The following is a 26,382-nucleotide window of genomic DNA, read 5'->3' on the forward strand; positions in this document are numbered from 1 at the left end:
TACCGCAGTTTATTATACAACACTAGCTTCAAAAGTTGAACTTTGTGTTACAAAGATGGTTTAAGACAAAGAAATTTAAAATTAGATTCAGAATGTATTGAAAGTCAAGATTAAGAAGGCTTAGAGACACCGTTATATCTTAAATTGAGGATATATTTTATTATATGCAGTGTGTTGTTATAGCCACGTCAATACAGGATATTAGACAAGGTGGGTGGGGTAATATATTTTATTGTACGAATTTCTGATGATGACAGAGACAGTAAGTATGATGTATTTTGTTGTAAACAGAGTTCCAGTTGAAAAACAAATAGGGTGAAAGTTTCCATTGGCTTTTCATTTTACCAGAACAGCAAAACATTTGACATGTCTTATCCATTAAATTCTTCCCTACCCACATTTGAGCCACACTAACTTATTATAAAAAAATAAACCTAATACAAGACACTGGCTGATCAGAGATTCACAGCCCTTAAGTAACTCTAGAACAAAAGGAATTAGTATCGTTTTTTCCCTTCCAAGGATTAGCATTGGTCAGTGTTATCATTCCAAACAGTCAAGAAATTACTGAATATGGAGTTCAAGATTATGGAGCCCTGTTTTCTAACTACACTTGTTTTCCTCAGTCCTGTAAATTGATAGCACTAAATCAAGTCTCAGATGTGGTAGCAAACCTGGAAGACACTTTACTGAGCCAGTGAAGTCTCAGTGTTACTGATAAGTCTTCTATCTTAGCAAAAGGGGAAGAGAAGTCGTAATTACACAATGGCCCTGCTAGCAAGAACATGAATATAGCAAGCTCCTTACTTTACATCTCAACTGGAAGAGTATTACAATATATGTTGAGGGGGAAGACAGTGACAATATTAACCAATGAGATTTTGTTGCTTCGTGCTATCTGAGACATAAGAAACAATATAAAAAACAGAAGAGACTAACCTATTTTAATAAACTAGCATTAATATATTTTAAAAAGAACTCTGAATCAGAAGAAGCTATTGGGACAATATAACTGCAAAGTTTATTATTCTTTTCATAGCAACACAAGAGTACAATAGAAAAGATAGTAAATCTGCTAGAGTATTGTATCTTTCCGATTAAGCATATAGGCACTCTAAAAACCTGGCCTCAGTATCTAAAAATTAACCACTGCATTTAGTAACAAGGTACAAGGTGTCATTTAAGATAAGAAGCCTGCCAGTGTACACAGGAAAAATAACTAACAACTTTGCAAGAGAATTTATTCCAGAAAAGGCACATGATATAATTCAGAGATTTAATTTAACTGCACTAGCTTTGAAGCAGACTTATTAAATGCTCTACATATTCATCACATGGCCTTTGGTTTCTGTATTGACCATTACACCTATTACTACACATGTATCCAATTATAACTCCCGTTCTAGAAGATGACTGTGTGAAAGAGTTCTACAATGAAGAAGAGAGAAAGGAGAGCAGAGGAGACCCACCCAGCTCAGCTCTACAGTCACAGATTAAGGTGAAGCTGAGTCAAGTCTACTGAGAGGCTTACTTTTTGTCATTTTCAGAGAATTACACTCAAATCGTAAGTCTATGCTGATATTTATCACTGCAACAATTGCATGATGCGGTATCTATACTAAATGGTCACACAGTGTGTGCATGTGACATGGTACAAAGGTTGAACAGACATCCCTGCAGGAGGTTCCACAGCCATGTCACACCTCACCCAGTGGGGTCATAAATGGAGGCCTTGCCAACCCAGACAACAGCATGAATTTTTGTGGATTAAATTCCAGGCAGGGTTTTCAGTATCACCAGTTCAGCAGAGCATGGAACTTCAAGCAGATGAGTAGTTCTTGTTTTGTTTAATTCTATACTGTTTATTTGGAGTTTACAGATTTAAGATGGTTGTAGAGAATATGGCTAGAGATAATTCTAATTTGTGGTTACACAAGTACTGTGTATATAAACCACAAATTCCAGAAAGGAATCTTATTTTCTGTGAACTCGCTCTTCAGCTATTCAGGTTCACACACTAACTCAAAAAAAAAAAAAAAGTTTAATACTAAATATTTTATTTCAATTAAAAAGTTAAAATCCTGTTAACATCCAACTGAAAAACAATGTAAGGATACCTAAGTAGATTAGGCACACATTTCAATTTACCTTAATAATATAATAATCTGGCAATATAGTTGAAAAACTGGAAATTACAACCACAAAATGGTAGCAATCATTTACTTGCTCCCCACTAAGAATAATGGGAGATCTCATTCCAGTGTCTGCATTAGGCAGTAAATTAACAGACAATTCAAAAGACGAACACATTCCTGCTAACATTTTAAAAGATATTGGTGCACAAATAAGTAAACAATGTACAGCTCTTTTGTCATCTGTTTTCCATGAGAAACAGTAAAGGAATGTGGGAAAGAATATATGAAATGTTCAGGCTTCTCAGAGGCATTACAAAAAATGGAATGTAAAAAAAAAGGGGGGAGGGGGGAGAATGTCAAGACGTAATTGACAGTGTTCTGTATGAAACCCCACACAACTTGGCAGACTAGACCAGAATCCAGGTAAAAAGCTTTAACGGGAGGGAAGAAAGATGAAATGTAAACACCAGACTTAATTCTGCTGGATTAAAAAACCTGAAGAAAAACATAGCTATAATTCAAATCATTTTGTGTGCACGAAAAGAGGTTCAATTTACATTTTAATAACCGGTAAATGAAGATGTTTACATTAAAAGAACCTCATCTTCACTTCTGGTTGGAAGAAAGAAAACTCAATCATAGTTAATACTCCAGAAAATAGTTTCCTTCATTCATGCTTTTAAAGCAAAAACACACTAGAGTAAGATTCTAAGAAAAGCATAATAGTAAAGAATGCCAAGCAATATGTAGGGACTAAAAGTAAGGAGTGACAATACTCCTATTTTAAAGGTTTTAACTTCCTGTTGTTCACAATAACCCCTTGAAATCTCAAAATGTTTCCTTACTAATTTCTTTGCTTAGTACATGAGTATGCTAGAAGTTTTTTGTTTTTTTAACTTGTTATTTATACATGCCGGGCTCCTGACATTGACCGCATGATTTTAGAAAAACAGAACAAAAGGAACATAGAAAAATTGTTTTTAGAAACAACGATGTAAAATTTACAGCCAGATCTAATATAAGGAACATTAAGTAGACCAAATATTGGATCCCACCAACCTGACAATGTGAACAATACAAAAAAAATAAATTACTGAAAAAAGCAGACAGGCTTGTTTAATGGTGGCCACATGTACCTGTATGAAGAAAACAGTGTAAACAGCAGCTGGCTATTTTGTGCACTTCAAACTCTTTACAGATAGACTCTATTATCTTACTGTTAAGATTCACGGTGTCCCCGCCACCCTTTCCTTATGCGTTTAGCTTTTCACTGTGATTGAGCAGTAAATGTAAACAGCTGAGTAGGAACCTTCATATTATATCAGTATTGTATATGTTATATATTTCTAAGGCATCTAAGCATTTGATATTTTTAACACAGAGCACAGTTAAACAGAAAACATAAAGAGATCAAAAAGTATTCTCTGTCCAGCTTCCTTTGGTTCCATGGCACACATATATTTGCTGTTGTTATTAAAGGCTTTCTCCAAAAGGTGGGTCCAAAAACTCCTTGGCTAAAATATTTTGTAGCTTCCATTTAATATGCAGATCTGTATTAACTACAACATATCCACCAAAACAAGGACCCAGGCAGAACCAATATTTGGATCAGAGTCACAACTGAATTTAATTACAGAATTCTTCTAATCTACTGTCAGTAGGTAATATCCTATTATATCATCATTGGCACTGCTATGCTTGGGAAGATCCCAAAAGCTTTTTAAAAAATTCATGAAATAATTTAACCAGATCTTTGTAGATTAACTATTCAGACTGACAACAATATTTTAGCTAATTTAAATACATACAACGTATTTTAATAACATTAGGTAAAAGCTAAATCTCATTTAACTAAGAAAAACAAAATCAACTCCTCAGCAGATCACCTGCAGTAGCTTTAAATCATGATGCAAGGCCTCACTAAAGTTTTCTTAACAATTGGTTTTAGCACTCAACATTCAAAAATCCAAGATGTTTTTTACTACTTGCTTATAAAACCAAAAATATTACTGAGATTTATATAATTACAATTAAAAGACTTCTATAATAATACAGAGAGGCAGACCAAGCTGATAAGGGAATAGATTAGGAATCAGAACATTTCCAGGAATCAACCACATTCCTAGCTCTGCCACTGATGTGGTGTGGGTAAGACATCTCACTCCATGCCTCAGCTTCCCATCTGTGAAATGGGGAAAATTATATTTCCCTTCCTTTGTAAAGCATTTAGATATCTATGGATCGAAACTGCTATTCAAGAGCTAAATATCACTGTTATAATTAGAAGATGGGGCCATAAAAAGGTTGAGTCCCAAAACAATCACCCATTAAGGTTTTTATTCCATCAGTCTAAATATTTTTACAGTAAAAATACTATAAATTAATATCATTTGTTCGATTATACTATTCAAAAGATCTATGAAGTCTTCATATTTTATATATTAGAGAATATATACAGTCTTGTATTGCCCTTATCTATCTCACTCTCCCGTCCTCTGCCATCTTCACACCCATGTGTCATGTCTTGTCCCTATTTAGATGCCAATCTTGGAATTAGATCCACGGTTGAAGGTTTCAGTAAAGCTCAACACTGACACAGTAATCAATAGGGTTCATTGTGAGTATGGGTCTGCCAGCACAGATCAGTTTGCATGATCAGGATATTAGACTGCAAGATATTTAGGGCAAAAACTGTTTATATTTTTATAGCACCTAACACAATGGGACAAACATCCTGGTAGTAGAATCTGGATGCTCCAGAGATACAAATAAATAATTCAATTTCTGAAATAAAGTGTAATTTCATGAGGTTTCCTACTGTCTAATTAATTCCACATAAGATAGTCTGGATACAAACACAGTTTTTTAAACTGCATGTTTTACATTTAGTTAATTTAATTTATTTAAGTTGTAAATAAAGAGTAAATGTGTCATCTATGTTGTAAATCAAATGGACATTATCCCACTTTTGTCTTTTTTTTTTTAAAAAACTATAACTGAAAGATTAGAGATGAAATACTTTCATCAGTTTGTTTACTATTTGTGTTTGACAGCACTTTGTGAATAGCCAATTTCACTACATCCAATTTCCTCTGTTGGTCAGGGTATATCACAAACAAAGGAGAAAAATATTTTATTTTTAAAAAGGAAAATGTGATTTTAAAAGTGACAAAAAGTAGCAGAAAGATTCATGAGCCGGTATAGTACATGAAACTACTTATAATTGATTTTTTAAGTAAATTTCAGGTTAATTATGTTCTTTTAAATGAATCTACTTAAAATAAACTTATTACCAAAAATTCATAAGATAAAATCACTTCAACAACAATATTGTCAATGTAAGGATAAAAAGAATACATCCAAACAAATTAAAGGTAGATTTTCTTCCAATTAAATGATACATTGATTTTTATGAATGTGCAGTCATTTCTCAGTCCAGAGATCAGTACCTTGGCCTGTGCTCATTACACCATGAAGTTTAAGCCAAAATGCATTGTACATACAACCAACATTTTAATACTGTCAGCTGTGTCACACACCTAATACTGCACAACATAAACATCTCCACTATATGCTCAGCTGTCAGACAACCAAAACTCGCTCATCTCGAGCAATATGAACATCTCCACAATGTCTCCCTCTTCACTGTGGTTACATTAACTCTGCAATACAATAAAGGGGGTTTCTTTCCTAGCAGCTATTTTTCTCTCCATACATACACACTACAGAGGTTCCTTTTAGACAGCTATCGACTGAATCTCCTTCACCCTCATTCTTCCTCCCTACAGAATAGCTTCCTACTTCAAGAACAGACATCAGTTTTAGACATGGCCTGAGTGTCATTGTCTCTGGTTTTCCATCATCCCCTTTTCTTTCTTTCTCTTCCCCTCCCCCTTTATCGCTGCCTGTCACCTGCTCCCTCCCCGGCGGCCTTGTTCTTCCAGGTCAGCTCAGCACACACACACCTTCTTCTCTGCCTATTCATCCTGGGCGTGTGGGGCGGAGATGCCCCGCCAGGCAACCGACTGCATCCCTTCCCCTCGCTGTCAACAAGGGGCAACTCGGCAACCTCTCTCTCTCCGAGATCCAAACACACCAGTAGTTGCTTGCAGTGTAATAACCATAAGCCTTTGGTTCCCCCACCCCCACACACATACACGTTTCTTCCCATCCCTAGCTACACAAACACCAGCCCGGCCACTTCTTCTGCTTGATCACAAAGGCCTGTCTTATGCTGCCTTTCGATCACCAGCCCCCACCAACCCTCCTTCTCCCCCTCCAATCCCTCCATCAGCCCCCTCCGCTCCCCAATGCCTGTGCACCCCCAGCTCCACGAACGGCCCCCACCGCCGCCTTGTCTCCCCCATCACCCAGCTTAGGGAAAGGGGGGCCTGAAGGGAGCGGGGTCAACCCAGGGGCACCGCCTGCCCCAGCCCCCTCCCCGGCTCTCACCTAGGGCCACCTCACAGGCTTTGCGCAGCTGGGAGTGATGCGCCTTCTTCACCTCCTTGTCGGCCAGGATCTTCTCCAGGGCCCGGGTCAGGAACATGTTCTTCGTCTTCTTGCCTTCATACATGGGAGCGATCGGGGGGACCGGCCGCTCCCGCCGGGGGGAGGCAGCGGGGACCGGGCAAGGGGGGCACTCGGGCGGCTGCGAGTTCGGGACTGTGGCCGCCCGGCCGCTGGGGGCAAAGAGGGGGAGCAGAGCAAGTCACCGCACCGTGAGCGAGGCCCCCGGGGACGGGCCCGGCCAGGGCGCTGCAGCCCCTAGGCAGGAAGCTCTGACCGCGGCGCTCTCAGCCCCGGAGTCGCCCGCCCGCACCAGCCTCCATTAGCGGCGGCGGCAACAACCTGCGCTCGCCATGTTGGGAGGAAACGACGTCAGGGCCGCGGCCGAAGGGCTGCGGAGGAGGAAGCGGCGGCGCGATACCCCAACCCGGCAGGAAGGCGGAGGAAGGGAGCGGGCAGGCAGAGCCGCGGCGCTACGGAGGCTCAGCAGGGACCCGCCTCCTGCCCGCCCTGTGGGTGCGCTACAGGTGCGGAGGGAGGGGAAAGGGCTGGGGAGAGCGAGGCGCTGCCACCTGGGAGCTACTTCAGCAAAGGGAGCGGCAGCACCGCCCCCCTCCGGCCGCCCAGCGAGCGAGCGAGCGAGCCTCAGGCAGCGCTGCCCGTCACTGGGGAGAGACTCCCTCAGGCTGCTCTGCCACCACCCTCTTCCGGGGAGAGACTCCCTCGGACAGAGCTGCTCCCCACCCCCAACTTTCACCCTGGCTACAGCAAGAGATTCCTTCAGGGAGACTGCCCCAGGACTCTCCCTGCTCAGGGGATAGAACTCTTTTGGGCAGACCTGCTTGCCCGGCTCTCCCCAGCAGGAAGAAGTCGGGACTCTCTCGGGCAGATAGAGGTATTTATGTCAATGAGATGATGTCTCTTCTGCGTTCATACTGGCCCTGCCTCTCAGCCCTTCACTTTGATTTGAGATGTAACTCACAAGAGCAGGGGTAGGAAGTGTATTTATATAATTGCAAACTGTGCATGACACTAATGAGGGCTGAGGAGGACCACCAGGAGTTTTTCTTGTTAATACTAAATAGTATTACTGTGCACTTCTAAAGTGTTGTGGGTGCTTTTGTCCAAAGACCTCAAGCATTTTACAAACATTCAATCTTTCTGAACAGTTGCTTTTTCTTTGCCATTAATACCACGATTACCCTACCCTCTTAAAGTCCCATTTTAAATACGTTATTTCACAGAGGCCATCAATGTTAACACCTCTCCTCTCTTTAGCATAAAGTGACACAGGAAAAACAAAACCTAAATGAAAAAATGCTGCTGTAATTTTTTGCACCTCCACTACATGATTAAATGGTGTTTTTTGTGTTTTAATTGTTGTCTTTGTTTATCTTCTTAGAATTTATTCCCCTGGGGTAGGGACGGTATTTTCTTCATACTCTGTAGAGAACCAAGCCTAAAGTCAAGTATCAGAGGGGTAGCCGTGTTAGTCTGGATCTGAAAAAGCAGCAAAGAGTCCTGTGGCATCTTATAGACTAACAGACATATTGGAGCATGAGCTTTCGTGGGTGAATACCCACTTCGTCGGAAGTATGACATGTATTCACCCACGAAAGCTCATGCTCCAATAAGCATAAAGTCAGCTTTCAACAAATGCTAGGTAACAATAAATAACAGTATGTCCCAAATTTTGCACTTAGAATTAGTACAAATGTATCTAATTGTAGGATTTGACCCTAACTAAGTCCAGGTCTACACTAGGAGAATTTTGCTGGCATTAGTATTCCCGTATATAATACCAGCAAAGAGCTCATAGTGTGGATGTAGCTTATACCAACAAAACTGAACTTTTGCTGGCATAATTTATTCTCCCCCTCCCTCCCCGAGCAAAATAAGATATACTGGAAAAAGCACACTTTGCTTTATAACTGTATATACTGTATAACTATGGGTATGTCTACACTATGTAATTAGGTTGATTTTATAGAAGTCAATTTTTAGAAACCAGTTTTATACAGTCGATTGTGTACACACTAAGCGCATTAAGTCAGCGGAGTGCTTCCTCACTACCATGGCTAGCATCGACTTACAGAATGATGCACTGTGGGTAGCTATCTCACAGTTCCTGCAGTCTTTGCTGCCCATTGGAATTCTGGGTTAAGCTCCCAATGCCTTATACGGCAAAAACATTGTCATGGGTGGTTTGGGGTACATGTCGTCAGGCACCCCTCCCTCCGTGAAAGCAACAGCAGACAATCATTTCACACCGTTTTTCCTGGGTTACCTGTGCAGATGCCATACCATGGCAAGCATGGAGCCTGCTCAGCTCACTGTCACCATACATCTCCTGGATGCTGCTGGCAGACGCGGCACTGCATTGCTACACAATAGCAGCTCATTGCCTTTGCGGCAGATGGTGCAATAGGACTGATAACCGTCATATGTCTCCTGGGTACTCCTGGCAGACCTCGGTGAAGTTGATCGGGGTGCCTGGGCAGATGTGGCTATCCTCCTCTTACTTAGAGCACCGCATGGGAGCCAGATACTCCAGGTCATTCTCTTCTTTAAGTTTTGTCTCATGGAGATTCAGTCTTGCCTGGAATATCATGCCAGCTGGAGGCTTCTGCCTCAGGCTGCTCTCCCAGCCAGCAGCACCACGCAGTCACACCTACCCTAGCTACCCCTTGCTCCCATGGCTCATGAAGCCTGGACAGTAGCAAGGAGCAGTTCAACTATAGGCTGAGCAAGTGCATAATGGTGGTAGAATGTGCCTTTGGACATTTAAAAGCTTGCTGGTTCTGTTTGCTGACTAGGTCAGACCTCAGCGCAACCAACATTCCCATTGTTATTGCTGCTTGCCGTGTGCTCTATAATATCTGTGAGAGTAAGGGGGAGACATTTATGGCGGGGTGGGAGGTTGAGGCAAATTACCTGGCATCCGATTTTGAGCAGCCAGACACAAGAGTGATTAAAAGAGCGCAGCAAGGTGCGCTGTGCATCAAAGAGGCTTTGAAAACCAGTTTCATGACTGGCTAGACTTCGATGTGGCAGTTGTGTGTGTTTCTCTTTGATACAAACCCGCCCCCTTTGTTGATTTTAATTCCCTGTAATCCAACCACCTGCCCTCCTTTGAAATAAAGTAACTTGTTTTGAAACTATGCATTCTTTCTTTATTAATTAAAAAAAATGAGATAATGGACAAGGTAGCCCAGGTGGAGTGGGGGAGGAGGGAAGGACAAGGCCATATTGCTTATTGTAGCCACACTAAAAATCAAACTGTTCAAATTACAGTCTTCTGTTGCTTGGGCAATTCTCTAGATTGGAGTGGCTGGGTGCCTGGAGCCTCTCTCCCCCCTACCCCCGGCCACGTTCTTAGGCATCTGGGTGAGGAGGCTATGAAACATGAGAAGGAGGCTAGGCTGTTATACACTGGATGCAGCAGGGGTCTGTGCTCTTGTTGGCTTTCCTGCAGCTCCAACAGATGCTTCATCATGTCCGTTTGCTCCCCCATTAGCCTCAGCATCACATTCTGCCTCCGCTCTTCGCGCTCACTTAATTATTTCCTGGCTTCTGCCACTGAATGTCTCCATGCATTAAGCTGTGCCCTGTCAGTGTGGGAGGACTGCATAGTCTTGGGAAATATGCCGTCGCAAGTGCATTTTTTTCGCCTTCTAATCTGCAATAACCTCAGAGACAGAGATGATAGGAGGAGCATAGAAACATTCTACACTCTGTGATTCTGGGGGAACTGCATGGACACCTGTGCTGCTAAGTTCGCCACGCTGACTAAACAGGAAATGAAATTCAAAAGTTCCTGGGGCTTTTCCTGTGTACCTGGCTTGTGCATCGGCGTTCAAAGTGCTCTCCAGAGCATTCACAATGGAGCACTCTGGGATAGCTCCCGGAGGCCAGTACCATCGATTTGCATCTGCACTAACCCACATTCGACTCAGCAAGGTGGATTTTAGCACTACTCTCCTTGCTGGCAAGGAGTACGGAAGTCGATTTTAAGAGCCCTTTAAGTTGACGGAACGAGGTTGGTTGTGTGGACGCATTCATTTTAAAATCGACCTAACACAGCTAAATTCGACCTAACCCCATAGTGTAGACCAGGGCTATGTCTATACTAGGGGCTTTTGCTGGCACAGCTACAGCAGTCACCAATCACACCTATAACTGCCATGGCTATCCCAGCAACAGTTTGTAGTGTAGACCTGGTTTAACCCCAATAACAGTCCCCTGTGGCAAGTAGGAGGTACATAGAGATGTCACTTACAACTGAAATGTATCTAACTTTGGGACAGACCATGCAGCTGTTTCAATAATGTACAGAAACAGTACATTACAATCCAGGGCAGGAACAAATGAAAATACTGTATCTAATTGAAGGTGCAAGAGAAATATAGGCAAGTGGAATGTGATGTAATATATTGGAGAGTGAACAAGATAATTAAAATTGTTAACACCCTTACTGTTCCAGAAGGCACCAGGGGATCTTTAATTACCTCATACAGTTAAGACTGGGTTTTCGTCTCACCCAAAAGATTGTAACTCCAGCAGCACAGTGCCTGTCATAACTATAAAGGGAAGGGTAACAGCCCTCCTGTGTACAATACTATAAAATCCCTCCTGGCCAGAGATACCAAAATCCTTTTACCTGTAAAGGGTTAAGAAGCTCAGATAACCTGGCTGACACCTGACCCAAAGGACCAATAAGAGGACAAGACACTTTCAAATCTTGGTAGGGGAAGGCTTTTGTTTGTATGCTCTTTGTTTTGGGGGTTGTTTGCTCTTGGGACTCAGAGGGACTGGACTTCAATCCATGCTCTCCAAATCTTTCTGCACAAGTCTCTCATATTTCAAACTTGTAAGTAACAGCCAGGCAAGGTGTGTTAGTTTTATCTTTGTTTCCTCAACTTGTAAGTGTTCCTTTTGCTAGAGGGTTTACCTCTGTTTGCTGTAACTTTGAACCTAAGGCTAGAGGGGTTCCTCTGGGCTCTTTGAATCTGATTACACTGTAAAGTTATTTTCCATCCTGATTTTACAGATATGATTTTTACCTTTTCTTTAATAAAAAGCTGTCTTTTTAAGAACCTGATTGATTTTTCCTTGTTTTAAGATCCAAGGGGGTTGGATCTGGACTCACCAGGAACTGGTGGGGGGAAAGGAGTGGGAATAGTTAATTTCTCCTTGTTTTAAGATCCAAGGGTTTGGATCGGTGTTCACGAGGAACTTGGTGGAGAAGTCTCTCAAGACTACCCTGGGAAGGTTTATAGTGCTTGGGAGAGAGATATTCTGCGTGGGGAGGTAGACAGAGTTTCCCAAATGTCTCATAAATAATTTGGGTGGTGGCAGCAAAACCAGATCTAAGGTGGTAGTTAAGCTTAGAGTTTCTCATGCAGGTCCCCACGTCTGTACCCTAGAGTTCAGAGTGGGAAAGGAACCTTGATAGTGCCCCATAAAAGTATTTTGTGGAGTTTGTTAATTACACTCTTTTCTGACTCTGTGTTCACTGAAAAGCCTTTCTCATACTAAACCAATATTGATATTCCGTATGCCAGTCACGGTTTCATACACTGCATATGTCAAAGTGGCTTTGGCTTTTCAAACCTAACAATGGGGACCAAGTGGCAGGACTAAGAAGTCCTGCAGATGCCTTACTGTTTGTTTTGCAGAAATCACCTCAGCACAAATCTCCTTAGCAAAGCCATAAATGGATGGCATACAAAGAGAGTTTTCTATTGATTTGTTCAGTCCATTTGGCAGAAACAGACTGTATATTATTTTCATGAAATTACTATACTCTGAGACACCTTCCTTGGTCTTTTGTGTTGTCAATGTTAATGTGTGGGCAACAGCTTTGTTTGGTACAATGACATTTCTGTAGTGAAAGCCTTATTTTGCAGCATACAAGCACATGGTCTATGTCACAGTCTGCACTCAGTATTTGTTTTCTACATGTGACAATTAAATCTAGTTGATGCCAGTTTCCAGATCTGGGTTGTCTCCAGGAGACCTTCCGGTGGTGACTTCCTTGGAAGTAGATGTTGGTAATGAACAGTCTTCAGTGAGTGCAGAGCTCCAATAGTCTTTGCCCAGTGTTCTTCATTTTTCGCACTCCGTTGTGGTCAATGCATAGTGGCCATGTCTCATGATCTGAGTCAACTCCTGTGTTTAAGTCTCCCAGTAGATAGAGTTGCTTGTCTAGTGGTGTCTTATTGATGATGCTGTTGACTTGCTGATAGAACAAGTTCTTCTCTTCAGAAATGGAGGAAAGTGTTGGGTCACATGTACTGATGACGTTGGCAAAGCCACTGTGGTATATATTCTTAGTGGTATGATACTTTCTGATGTTGCAATGAGACATTCAATCAGAGCAGAAAGCAGAGAGTGAAGAGAAAATTGCAGCAGACCTGATGTACTAGTAGTGCACTGGCTTTATGCTCAGACCCTGTGCCTTGTGTCTCTGGCACTTTTGGCAAGGACAGTTTTTGGTTGCAAATTTGACTTTTTAGCCACTTGCAATGCTGTAGCATGACACTGGACTGCTTTGATGCTTACACCATCGTCTTTCAAGATAGATAGTTTCCATTATAGACTATGAAGAAAAAAAGGTAACTGCATTCAAATAGCACATGTGCATGCAGTTATCCATTTTGCATGTGTACATGTGTATTTCCATACACAAAAGATGTGTGTGCAAATGTCACAGGTGTAATTTAACTGACCACTTTTTGAAAATTTGGCCTCTAGAGTTGTTGCTGAAACTGGGGGGGGGGGAAGACAGCAAAAAAAAAAACAACAGAAAAAGCTTATACTGTATTCCAGCTGTGTTTCATTCCAACTTCAATAGAAATCCAATACACTTCTTTTTGTTAGGTTTGTTATATTTTGAAGCTCTAGTTTCTGTCTTCAGGTTAGAGCAACTTCAGCTCAATTTGTTGATTTCCAGAATATCACCCAGTTGGTGTTATAGATCAACATGCTAGTCAAAGGAAAAAACACTAAAAGTCTTTGGAAACTGGGCCTTCCACCCCCTCAGAGAGTTTTTTGGGTTTTTTATTACTTTTAAATGAATTACAGTTAACAGTTCTTTAAATGATAAGGGAAAAATAAAGCTGCAATTTATTTCCCTTTTATTCAACATACTGGTCTGAGAAGTGTAAAGTAGGTATAACTTTCTGGTGTCCCAAGCACAAGATAGGGCCAGGGGCCACAGTGTGGTGACAATGTTTTTAACTTCTTCAACTGAATTTTTGATTGACAAGCTTACTCCAATTTTTGGCTTCCCTCTGGCCAACCATAGAGAGTATGAATCTGGGTTCATAAAAAGTGTTTTGAAAGAGAGTAGAAGACAGACAAAGATGTCAGTAAGTAAAGTTCCCACTTTTCTCTGAACAGAGCATACGCATACTGAAAACTTACCCCCTGCCTTGGGTTTGGCTTTTTTGGTAACTCAAATAACAACAACTCAATATAAACTTCAACATAAACTTTTTCCACAAGCTTTGCTATTTGTAGAATTTTCCCTATCTCAGACCATTGTTGCCTCTACGAAAAGATTCAGCCTCTCTAGTATCCTGATCAGAGCTAATTGAATCCACCTGCTAGTAGGACTCATATAAGCAATTACATTGTACTTACATGCAGTATTCAAGTAAGTAATATACTCCTATATTGAGCCAAAATGTTAAAAATTCTGTGAATAATATTTAAAAATTCTGCATATTTTATTTGTCCAAATAACACAATATAATCACTCCAGTTTCAGTTATTTTGGTAATTTATTTCAAAATACCTGTCAGAAAGTATGTCTGTAACAATACAGGCAACAACAAAAAATTTAGGAAATGTTTTTTAACAAATAGATTCCTTATTAGGCATAGTAACACAGAACTTTGAGTAATTCATTTAAACTGTAATACAGAAACATATTTCCTGCACCCCTCAGAAGTAGTGCAAAGGCTTGGGACTGTCAGAGGTAATAGAAGAGCTGAGGGAGTGGGAAGAAATTGCTGGGAAGGAGCCTGGGAGTGAACTTGGAGGGTTGTTGGGTGTGGGTAGGAGAAGTATGGACAGTTTTTTGGGGGGAGAGATATTGTTAGGGAGTTGGGGATCCCCCTCAAGCAGACCCTGGCTGACCCCTAAGTCTCTCCCATTCAGTCAGGCACATGTTCCCCATCCCTTGTATCCCTGCAGGCCCACTCAGCCACTCCACTCCCATACTCATGTGGCCCTTGCACCTTCCCTTCCTCCATCCCCATGTGTCTTTCCACCCCTACTCAGCCCCCCATATCCCCATGTGGCCCTGCACTCCCACTCAGCCCTTGCCTCAGTCTGTCCCATGTCACTAACCCTTCTGAATACCAGTCTATGTGATCCACCAAGCAGCCCCACGTACCATGCTCTATCTGTCCCCATATTCTGTTCCAGGGTGCTGTAAGGTATGCCACCAGTTGCTGACTGCTATGGTGAGCCTGCTGCAATCTGTTCTGGTGCAACAGGCATAACTACAGTGCCTCCCTAGCAGAGTGTATTTTCTATGGTGTAAAGGGGTGGTTACCCACTCCTGCCCTTCGGGGTGGAAAACAGCCTAGGCTGATTAGGGAAGGTAGGCTCAGCTGTGGCCTAGCCCCAATCAGGCCCAGCTGGCCCCTATAAAAGGATGTGAGCCAGAGGCCTAGGTAGTCTCTCTCTCTCTGTAAAAGGAGAAAGGCCTGGCTGCAGGGAGCTAGAGATATGGTACCCGAATGGAGCAGGACTGGGAAAAGGCTGGGGAGCTCCAGCCTGGAAAGCCCCAGGCTGTGGCCTAGCATAAGGCCAATCAGTACTGGGGGTTGCAGAGAGCAGCCCAGAGATAGGCGAAGGCAGCAGGTCCAAACCCAACCTTGCCAGTGATGAGTAGGCTGATACTACAATCTGCCCCAGGGTGCAGGGGCTAGATGATGACTGGCAGTAGCCTTATACTGAGGTGAGGTGGAAATAGTGGGTGGGAGTTTCCTGGGAAAGGGAGACCCTAAGATTGAGAGAAAGGAGTCACTGCCAGGGGGCAGCACCCCAGCTAACAGGGCACTGGAGTCCAGGGAGGGACATGGGGGGCCAAGTGGTAGTGGATCACTGGCCTGCAGAGGGTGCTCTGGGCTGGAAATTGAGCTAAGTCCCTGAGACCAGCAGGAGGTGCTGCAGGGGTGATCCTGCACCCTTACACTTGGAGAAAAAATTCTGCAGGAAACATGAATTCTTGTAGGGATGAGTCTAGTCCATTAGCTAGTTAGTTTTCAAAATGCTTTTGTAAGGCAGGTTTAAAATGGTACATGACTGTGCCAAGTTTTTAATATCCTTATATGAGTTATAAAGTAAGAATATTTTATTTTAATGAAAAAAATCAATATTTTATTTATTGGGGAAAAGGTATTTGCTTTACCCCCTATATGCTAGCACCAGGCTCCCGTAACATTCTGTAGCTGATGTGACATGACCAGCATAATGCATGCTGGGGTGTCTCTCAGACTGGAAACTGAGTAGGGTGGATATTTTCAGCTGGAAGAGAAGAAAAAAACTCTATACACTGTAACTTAATTTTTATGTGCTGAACGATTCTCTTCTCTTTGCTATGTGGTGCATTTAGCACATCCAATCTAAAACTGGTGCATTTTTTCAAAGTATTTGCAGGTCACATTTAAGAAGCTCATAATAATAAAAAAGCTGAGAATATAGAGAACTGGAAAATGCTAAATAGGAATTTAGCAGAAAAAAATCTCTCTTTAATCTGGAAATATAGTAAATCAGATTAATAATGAGGATGGTTTCAGCTGTTCTTCCCTTCTAGATATTTTAATATCCATGTTGAAAGGCTCAGACAGAGAGGTCATAAAAGTCATATGAATTAAGGTGGAAAGCAAAGAGACTGGAGCAATAACCATTTTTAACTGCTATGAGGTGATCTCTGAATCTTCCTGATCATTTCCTTCAGCAAATGCAGCTGGTTATTTCCTATCAAAAATGCAATAACTGTTATTTCAACGTATACATTATAAACTGTGGGTTTCATGGGTGAAATGAAAGGGTTCAAATATGAATAACAAAAGAGAAAGTTGCAGGGGAGCTGCTTCTGTTCTTGCCTAGAAAAAGATATTAAGGTCCAACTGTAGTGATTCATTCTAATACACTAGTTAAATATTTACTAAATGCATATTTATTAAAATCATTTTTAGAATAGTGTTTTGGAAACACCTGTGACAGGTTTGATAAGTATAATTTTGTACTCTGCTGCTCTCTTTCAATAAAAGCAGTCATTTTAGGTCTCTGTCTTACTGAGGTAGAAAAGAAGGTTGTGAGAGCAGTGCTGAGGTACTAATGGGGCTACTGGGCACAATTTGTTGTTATTCATGGTCCAATAAGATGATGAAAGCTAGAGAGCAAGTGCTGTTGGCTGGCCAAAATATTACCTAGCCTACATCAAGAAACTTTGAACAGCAGCCTCTGCAGGATACTTATTTTTTCCAAACCCTCCGATGGATCTTTGCATTGGACATTGGTTTTTGTGACTGCTCCTGTGGCTTGGACAGCAGCTTGGGCTAGCAACCCAAGCTCGGAGTCAGGTGAGCTTGAGAGCCCTAGCTGCAGCCTGAGCCACAATGTCTACACAGCTATTTTTAGAGCACTATTTCAAGCTGAGTTAGTGCGTCTGTCTTCCTGGGCTGCGAGGCTCACTCTCAGCTGCAATGTAGACATACCCTGTGAGGCCTGATACTGCAACCCTTATTCGCAGGGACACCCCCAGAAATTTTTGACATGGTATGCGCTGTCGTTTGCCCCAGTGTCTCTCCTGCCAAGTCTATACCATGCTGTGCCCCAAGAGAGGAGATACCGCTTTGGGGCCCCTGTGGGGTCAATGACCAAGTCCTGCTCTGTTGACTTCCCCTTGCCACAGGAGGGAGGGGGAAGGAGATGCCCAGTCACCCTGGCAACCCTCATCTCTCCCAACCAATGAGAGGAGGGGAGACAGCATCAGTCCCAGTAGCCCATAAGAAGGCAGACCCCGTACAGAACCTGGGAAAGCAGGAGGGATGCTGCGAATAACTCAGCTTTCCCTCCATGTGGCAGAGACCAGCAGGCAGTGGAGGGGAGAGAAGTACTACAACCTGCCATAACAACACTTCTAGGCCCAGCAGCTGGCTTGTCTGTAGTCTCAGCCTGCAGAAAAAGCTCAGGAGGAGACAATCTGCACCCCATGCCACCAGCTTGCTAGCAAAAGGAGGAGACAGCTCATCTCTGCTGCCACTGCCTGAAGCCTGCTTGCCCTGCAGCCAACGCACACTGGATCTGGGATTTTGGATCCAGAGACCTGACCTGCGGGTTCCCAGCTTTAAAGACAGTCAGCGCAGTTCCAGAAGAGAGTGGGCAGTTAGTCCCTCTCCAGTGATCCCTAGGGAGAATCTGCTTGCCTGGATCTGTCTTCTGGCCACTCTTCCAGATGAGGAACCTGAGTGAGTACCCTGTATTATAGGTAGTTATGGTTTAATTTTTACCACATTGCATCTGTGAAAGGACTTTCATCGAGCTGGATCAAGACCTGCACTGCCAATTCCCAGTATAATAAACTGTAATATTAACAACATCTCTTTACAAGCCTGCTACATATCTCCACGTACACCACCAAGGTACCTATGCGGGACAGAAAGAATTGAGTGGTGAGGGACACTTTTGTTTAGCAACATTGGGGGAGTGTGTGGTCATGTGACCTAGTGTGCTTGCTAGCATAGCCTTTAGTAATTCAAAACCATTATTAGGGCTGTCGATTAATTGCAGTTAACTCACATGATTAACTTAAAAAAATCACGATTAATCATATTTTTAATCACAATGTTAAATAGAATACCAATTGAGATATATTAAATATTTTGGATGTTTTTCTACATTTTCAAATATATTGATTTCAATTACTACACAATACAAAGTGTACAGTGCTCACTTTATATTTTTGTTACAAATATTTGAACTGTAAAATGATAAACAAGTGTGACATTCTATACCTTGGGGGGGCATCCTGGAACCCCAATATTCCTCATTTTTATATAATCATGATCTTACATATAAAGCATGCCTGTGTATCTGCTGAAAGTCATTTCTCTATCCATATATGTATATCATTAATGCATATAAAGTTATGAGAATTGTGTTATATGGCTGTCAGTAAAACATGCTGTAAGTTGGGGAATCAGCCAGATATTAGCTTCCCAGAAACAACAGCAAGGAAAGTAACCAACACCCTGGTGGGGTTTCAAACAACCCGTCAGCAACAATTGTCCAGCAAGGGAGCTACAATTCAATGATTCACCTGCATGAGGCCATACAAGGGGAATTGCTCATCTGTGCCTGGAGACTCAACAATGCCTCCAGACATGTCTGGAATGGTGCTCCCCAAGCACATGGGATTGAGGTTATAAAACAGAACACAGTGGCCACGTGCTCGGCCTTTCTCCTTCACCCACCTACACTGGAAGCAACAAGGACACTCTGAAGACACCAACTGAGGGGACTTGCTCGAATTTCAATCTGTTTACTATGAACTGCAGTATCCAGCGGGGTGCGAAAAACTGCTTAGTCTAGTTGTTGCCCAGTCTAATAAGGTTGAGAGATTGGACTGTGTGTTTATATTTTATTTCTGTTGGTAACTAACTCTGACTTTTGGCCTATCACTTAAAATCTGTGTTTTGTAGTCAATACATTTGTTTTACTGTTTATCCTCAATAGTGAGTTTGTATGAAGCATGTGGCAAATCTGCTCAGGTTTTGCAAAAGCTGATGTATATCCACTCTCCACTGATGAAGTGGTGAACCAATTAATAAAGCTGCACTGCCCATCGTGAGAAGTGCAAGATGGTATTTTCCTGAGGTACAGTGCTCGGAGCTGAGGAGATTTTGCTCTGTTGCCTTTCTCTGTGTGACTCATGAGTGGCTCTGGGAGCATTCATGCAATCTAGTTGGGTATGGGGTCTCCACATGCGGTTGTGCTGAACATGTCAGTCTGTGTTGCTTTAGATAGTCACTGAGCAGAACCTGTCATCAGTATGGAAGCATCACACCCCATCACACAAAGGTTTATATATCTGCTTGGAACCTAGGATTGTTTACCTGGCTGGGGATATAGGTTATAGCCTGGGTTTCACTTTAACATAGGCTCTAATCTGCCTACTTTGCAGTTTGGGCTCAGGCTGAAACTCAGATTACAAAACTTGGGTACTGATAGTACTTCAAGACCTTCCCACAATTCTCTGTGAGCCGTATTTTCCTGCCCTTCTACATACTCACTGCACCAAAAATCACCTGCCAGTATATATATATAAACACACCTGGATGGTGTTTAAACCTCATATGTCATGTGACCTGTTCCAGTTCTGCACAGCAGTTGAATAAAACTTGAACAGAGATGCTATCTGGGAGATCCTCATCTCAGTGTGCTGCTAGATGGCCAGGGGCTCTTACTAAGATTCTGCTGGTCCTCTGAAGTGGGGTCGGTAAGGTCCATGGCTTGGGGAGATGTACCTAAAATCGTCACCTCTAAGAGAGAGGCTGGCAAAGGGAGGCGGGGGATTAAGCAGATGGCAATTCAGTGCAGAGAAAGGATTAAAAACCTGAAGACCGCATACCACACGGCAAAAGACATCAACAGCAAGACTGAAAACTTGCCCCTATGGTGTGTGTGATGGGTTTCTTGGCATTACCCTGAGCACAGAGTTCAGTGTTGTGCTGGGCAGGATTTTGAGACCAAAAGCGCTTATTTTTAAAACAGGCCCAGAAGGACTGGCAGAGCTGGAAGAGACCTTGGTTGCAAAGGGAGTGCGGGAGCTGGAACAGATTACGTGGAGAAAGGGAATGGAAGACATTCTTGACTGGATCCTATGGACCTGTTCAGGGAAGGGACTGGGGAAAAGACTGGAGAGGAAGTGGCCGCTGCCATCTTTGTTGTTGTGGTGGGAGAGGGGGAATTACAGCTTAAGTGGGAGGGTTTTGCTGTTTATGACTGATGCAGTTATTGTTATGGAAGACATTGTGTTGTGTGGGGAGTCTGTTGTTATTGTTGAGAGCAGAAGCCACACCATTTCCCTGGGCCCCTTTTCTTCTCTCCGTCCCATCCCTCTGCTCTCCTCCTCACCAGATACGTATGATCCAAGGTGGATTCTAAACAGGGGGATAAATTACATACAACTACTGGTATACTGTAGCTAGAATTTCGCTGATCTGTTCAGAGCTGAAAGTACAAGATAAGCAATGCCTGCAGATGCAGAGATGCATGTGGCACAAGCATACATGCATTTGTGTGTGTGTGTGTGTGTGTGTGTGTGTATATATATATATATATGCTGCACTCTACTTTTTTCCTCATATTGTAACAAATATTGAAACATGGTCTGAGACAGCCTACCTTTTAAGTCCTACTTTATGACCTTTGGCTGCAAAAAGTGTCTTGGTACTGCTGGTACTTGGTACCTTGGTACTGCTGGTCCCTGTCGGGGCGGCAGGTTGAACAGGCAGATATGTTGTAAGTAAGCTTCTGCATCCTAGTTCAATGTCGACTTCTGGCTTACTATGCTTGAGAGCTTTTCTTACGGGAGAAACTCAAGATGGTCCAAAGCCACCCCCTGAGTTTACTAACCCTCCTGACTTGCTGACCAGTCACTAGGCTATGAAACATCTCTTGGCATAGATAGATGATCTTTTGCCAGAGTTCTAGAAAAGTTAGTCCTTCTTTCAGTCTGGTGTCTCCAACAAATTAACATGATCTTCCAATCTTGAAATCCTCTTCCTGAAGTATTATCAGTGGTAAAAGGTCCCTGGTTTGTGGGTAGGGTTGCAAGGTGCCTGGCTTTCAACTAGAACATCTGGCAGGTTCCAGTCAGCAGTGCTGACTAGGCTGTTAAAAGTCCATTTCGTGCCAGGTTGGCAGGCTCCCTAGCTGGCTTCACGTGATTCCTGGAAGCAGCACCCTTTCCCTCCAGCTCCTAGGTGTAGGAGCGGCCACTGAGGCTCCACATACTGCTGCTCTGAGTGCCGGCTTTGCTGCAGCCTCCAATGGCTGGGAACCATGGCCAATGGGAGCTGAGGGGGTGGCACCTGCAACTGGGGGCAGCACATAGAGCTGCTTGCCCACGTGGCTCCACCTAGGAGCTGGAGGGGCAGGTTGCTGCTTCCTGGCAGCTACCAGAGGTCAGTGCCACATGGAGCCTGCACCCCCTCCTGTGCCCCAACACCCTGCCCCAACCCAGAGCCGCCTCCTGCACCCAAACTCCCTCCTGGAGCCTGCAACCTCTCTTGTCGCACCCCTGCCCCAACTCAGAGTGGCATCCTGCACCCAAAACCCCGAGTCCCTGGCCCCACCCTAGAGCCCGTGCCTTCATGCTCCTACACCTCAACCTCTGCTGCAGCCCTGAGCCCCCTCGTGCACCCAAACTCCCACCCGCAACTCCTTCTGTACCCCTGCCCCAGCCCTGAGCTCCCTGCTGCACTCCAAACCCCTTGGCCCCAGCCCAGATCCCCCTCCTGCATCCCAAACCCCTCATACTAGCCCCACCACAGAGCCCACACCCTCCACTGGAGCCCTCACCTCTTCTGCATCCCAACCACCCTGCCCCAGCTCAGAACCCTCTCTTGCACCCTGAACTCCTTGGACCCACCTCCCAGTCCAGAGCCACCTCCTGTACCTCAAGTCCCTCATTCCTGGCCCCACCCCAGAGCCCACACCCCCAGCAGGAGCTCTCACCCCCTAACTCACCCTGAACCCCTCATTTCTGGCCCCACCTCAGATCCCACACTCTCAGTCAGAGCCCTTACCATCTCCTGTACCTCAATCCCCTGCTTTAGACCAGTGAAAAATGAGTGAGCAAGTGAGTAAGGGTGGGGGAGAGCGAGTGACAGAGTGAAATGGGATGGAGTGAGCAGGGGCATGGCCTTGGATAAGGGATGAGGCCTTGGGGCAAGGGTGTTCAGTTTTGTGCAATTAGAAAGTTGTGGGCCCCACCAGAACCCCCAGGCCATTTTGATAGGTTTTCAAAATACAATTATAGACAATTTACCGTTGTTTCGGTGGGCTGCTGACCTGAGATGCAGCTGCTTCTGAGTAGGCAAATGTGGAGAGATGGAATAAACGCATACCAAGGAGTTAAAAATCGCAACTTGTGGTTTTATTGTGACTAAGAACATCAAAGGGGAGAAACTTTTCTTTCTCTCCCTGGTCCAAAAAATAGCATGCTTTTATTGCCTTTGCAGGGCCTTTTAACTCCACTGGACTTAAATACCCACCTGTGTTTCTTGGGGAGCGGACCCTGAACAAACAGGGAAAAAGAAAAATGGTCAGGAATAACCTGCTTTAGAACATGCAGAAAGGTTCTGGATGCAAGTCAGACCTGCAGTTACAATTCCAGAGGCAAATGTAGGAGCAAGAAAGGGAAGAGAGGGGCTGAGACAAGGAAGGAAAACTGCTGGTAGCATACTTTGAGCATGACAGGGTGATGAGGGAGCAGGATTGACAGCAGCAGAGGGAACTGTTAGAGCTGTTGCTTAGCCTGCTGACCAGTGGGAAGCAGACCCCAGCACCCATATCTGCCCCTACCTCTGTCCCAGCACAGGCTACTCTGGTTCTCCTATCGCCTACAGGTTCTCCTCCACGCTACTTTGTCCTGAAGCCAATGCAGCCACAGAACAAATTTGGCATGGAGTGAGGAATGAGCCAACTCATGCACTACTGGAATGGAAACGGGTATTGACAGGTGTACCCTGTTTTCCCTATTCACATCCAGTCATTAGAGAAGAAGAAGTACAGTGGTGATGTGCAATTCCATTATCAGTGATGTTGACTGCATGCCATTATTGTAGGTTTTGTTTACACTTTTCACTTTTATAAACATTTGCATTCTTTATTTAGTGGCAGATGTTGTGCCCATGTTTGTTTTTAATAAAACATTTGTTTTCACAATGCATTGAAAGGTGAGTGCATGGGAAACAAAAAAAGAGACATGAAGTGTAAACCAATGCTTTTAATAAAGTCTCATAACAACAACTGATAAATTGATATGTGTATACCACAGGAAATCACAATATTCCACATCTTCTGTCATAAACAGATAAGTAAGAGTTAATAGAACAGAAGTACTTCATCTCTCTTTTGCCTGTAAAGGGTTAACAAGATCAGTGAGGCAGGCTGTCATCTGACCAGAGGACCAATCAGGGGACAGGATACTTTCAAATCTTGAGGGAGGGAAGTTTGTGTGTGTGCTGTTAGTTTGGTTGTTGTTCACTTTGGGGGCTCAGAGGGATCAGATGTGCAACCAGGTTTCTCTCGAATCTCTCCGATACAGGCTCTTATAAGTTCAGAATAGTGAGTACTAGGTAGATAAAGCGACTTAGGCTTATGGTTGTTTTCTTTATTTGCAAATGTGTATTTGGCTGGGAGGAGTTCAAATTGGTATTTTGCTGAAAAGATTTTAATTTGTACTTGTATACTTAGGCTGGGAGGGTGTTCCCAGTGTCTATAGCTGAAAGACCCTGTATCTATTCTGTCTTAAATTTACAAAGAAAATTTTTACTGTTTTTCCTTCTTTAATTAAAAGCTTTTCTTGTTTAAGAACCTGATTGTTTTTTTATTCTGGTGAGACCCCAGGGGACTGGGTCTGGATCCACCAGGGAATTGGTGGGGAGAAAGGAGGGAAGTGGAAGAGAGAGGTTAATTTTCTCTCTGTGTCAGGATTACTTTCTCTCTCAGGGAGAGTCTGGGAGGGGGAGAGAGAAGGAGGGGGGAAGGTGGATTTTCCTCTCTGTTTTAAGATTCAAGGAATTTGGATCACAGTGATCTTCCAGGGTAACCCAGGGAGGGGAAGTCTGGGAGAGGCAACGGTGAGGGAAAGGGTTTACTTTCCTTGTGTTAAGATCCAGAGGGACTGGGTCTTGGGGGTCCCCGGGCAAGTTTTTTGGGGGACCAGAGTGTACCAGGCACTGGAATTCCTGGTTGGTGGCAGCGCTACAAGTACCAAGCTGGTAATTGAGCTTAGAGGAATTCATGCTGGTACCCCAACTTTTGGACTCTAAGGTTCAGATTGGGGAAAGATACCATGACATCTTCACATTTCTCCAAGCAAAGCTAGGAGGTGGGCACATAAGGTATCCCTTATTTCTGTTGCTCTCCTGGATCTAACACCAGTGATCACAAGTGCATTTTCTGGTTGCCTGTACTGGGTCCATAAACCAACACTGTCTTTGACTCACTCCTGGTTAAAACACTCCTTCTTGCATGTGTTGTGCAGCGTACAGTGCATCCTAATATCACAAATGGCACTGTGACACTGGCCTCCAAATGGTTTTATAGACAGTGCCATTTTGCCTTCAGTTGATCAAATGCACATTCTGCCACCATTCTGCAGCTTCTCAGTGTTTCAGCAAACCTCTCAGGTGCTCTGAAATCAAGGTATGGCTTCATGAGTCAGGGCAGCAGAGGATAGGATGGGTCTCCTAAAATAACAGTGGGCACAGACTTGCTTTGATATCAATATTATTGGGAGGGAATAAAGTTCCTTCTTGTCCAAATAGGTAAATGCCAGATCTCCTGAGATCCCTGGCGTGATGGACCTTCCAGTGTAATCTACACTGTATTAATAAACCTCTCTCTATAGTCAACCAAGATCTGCATACTGAGCAAGTAGTATCCTTTCTGAATGACATATTCATGTGCACTATCAGGGCGGCACAGTGCGGGTCAATGTACTATTGATGGTCCAAGCACAGTTTGGGAATCCCATTTTTGTCAAGGCAGCTATTATTTTTGGGACATTAGCAATGTTCACCATCCAGGAGTAAACTACAGCCGTAACTGTCTCACAAGCCTCAGTTACCACAGCACAAACAGTTGACTTGCCAATTTCAAAATGATTAGCCACCTGAGGTAGCCAGTTTCCAGACGGCAATAACAATCCACTTCTAGATTGCTGTGACTTCACTCATTTTCTTTGTCTGGTGCTAGAGGGTAGGAGCAAATTCTGAACAGCTCCATGAAGGTGTCCTTCCTCATGTGGAAGTTCTGGATCCACTGCCAGGTCTACATGACAATGTAGTCATGCTCAGTCTGTGCTTGTGGTCCTGCTCCAAAACTGTCAGCACAGGGGGATTCTGTAGCTATTAAACCTGTATCAGCTATCTCCACTACTCCATACATCCTGCTTGAACTACTTACCATAGCCTGCCACCTTCTCTTTAAGTTGACAAGCCACTGTGGAAAGGCCTTCCACCATGTCTCATGCCCTCTCTCTGTCTCTGGTTGTGGAAATGGTCATTGCATTACAAGTGCCAACAGATGGCACAAGTCATTGTCCTGAGCTGGATCCAGGTCTTGGCACCAGCTGGAACAGAGGTTATGGATAGAGGTGAGGAGCATCCAGAGCTCAAAGTGCTTTAGTTTACCTAGTTGGCAGGCTAAGAACACTTCTGCACAGAGGTGCAGAAAGGACAAACAAGTTCTCCCACCATACACAGTGAAAGAATTCACAGAGTGGTGCAGCTTAATGCAGTGTGTAGAACCATGGGATATACCCCACTTCACACACCATTTATAGTTGACAGAATGTTCTTCTATATCTATGCTTTTCTATACTTCCTTTTCTTCTACTCACCAGTGGTCATTTTACTACTGGGGTAGAGCACCATTTCCTTTATCACAAACTATGGATTACTGACTTCATTGAGAACAG

The 26,382-nt window shown here is 43.5% G+C and overlaps 1 protein-coding gene across 3 annotated transcripts in view; it reads right to left on the reverse strand.

The window, feature by feature from the left end:
- The window catches only part of ARFGEF1 (ADP ribosylation factor guanine nucleotide exchange factor 1), a 185,738-nt gene extending 178,477 nt beyond the window's left edge, over positions 1-7,261 (reverse strand). The window contains exon 1 of one of the 3 annotated variants that reach the window (XM_050940493.1): positions 6,588-7,258. In XM_050940493.1, coding sequence (XP_050796450.1) covers positions 6,588-6,711 — 124 coding nt within the window. In that variant the 5' untranslated portion in view covers positions 6,712-7,258. Of the gene's footprint in view, positions 1-6,587 lie in introns of all 3 variants that reach the window. The other 2 variants (XM_050940496.1, XM_050940497.1) reach the window with 2 other exon arrangements.
- Between the last annotated feature and the right edge of the window lie 19,121 nt (positions 7,262-26,382).

The sequence above is a fragment of the Gopherus flavomarginatus genome, chromosome 2 (genome assembly GCF_025201925.1).
Source record: "Gopherus flavomarginatus isolate rGopFla2 chromosome 2, rGopFla2.mat.asm, whole genome shotgun sequence".
NCBI lineage: Eukaryota > Metazoa > Chordata > Testudines > Testudinidae > Gopherus > Gopherus flavomarginatus.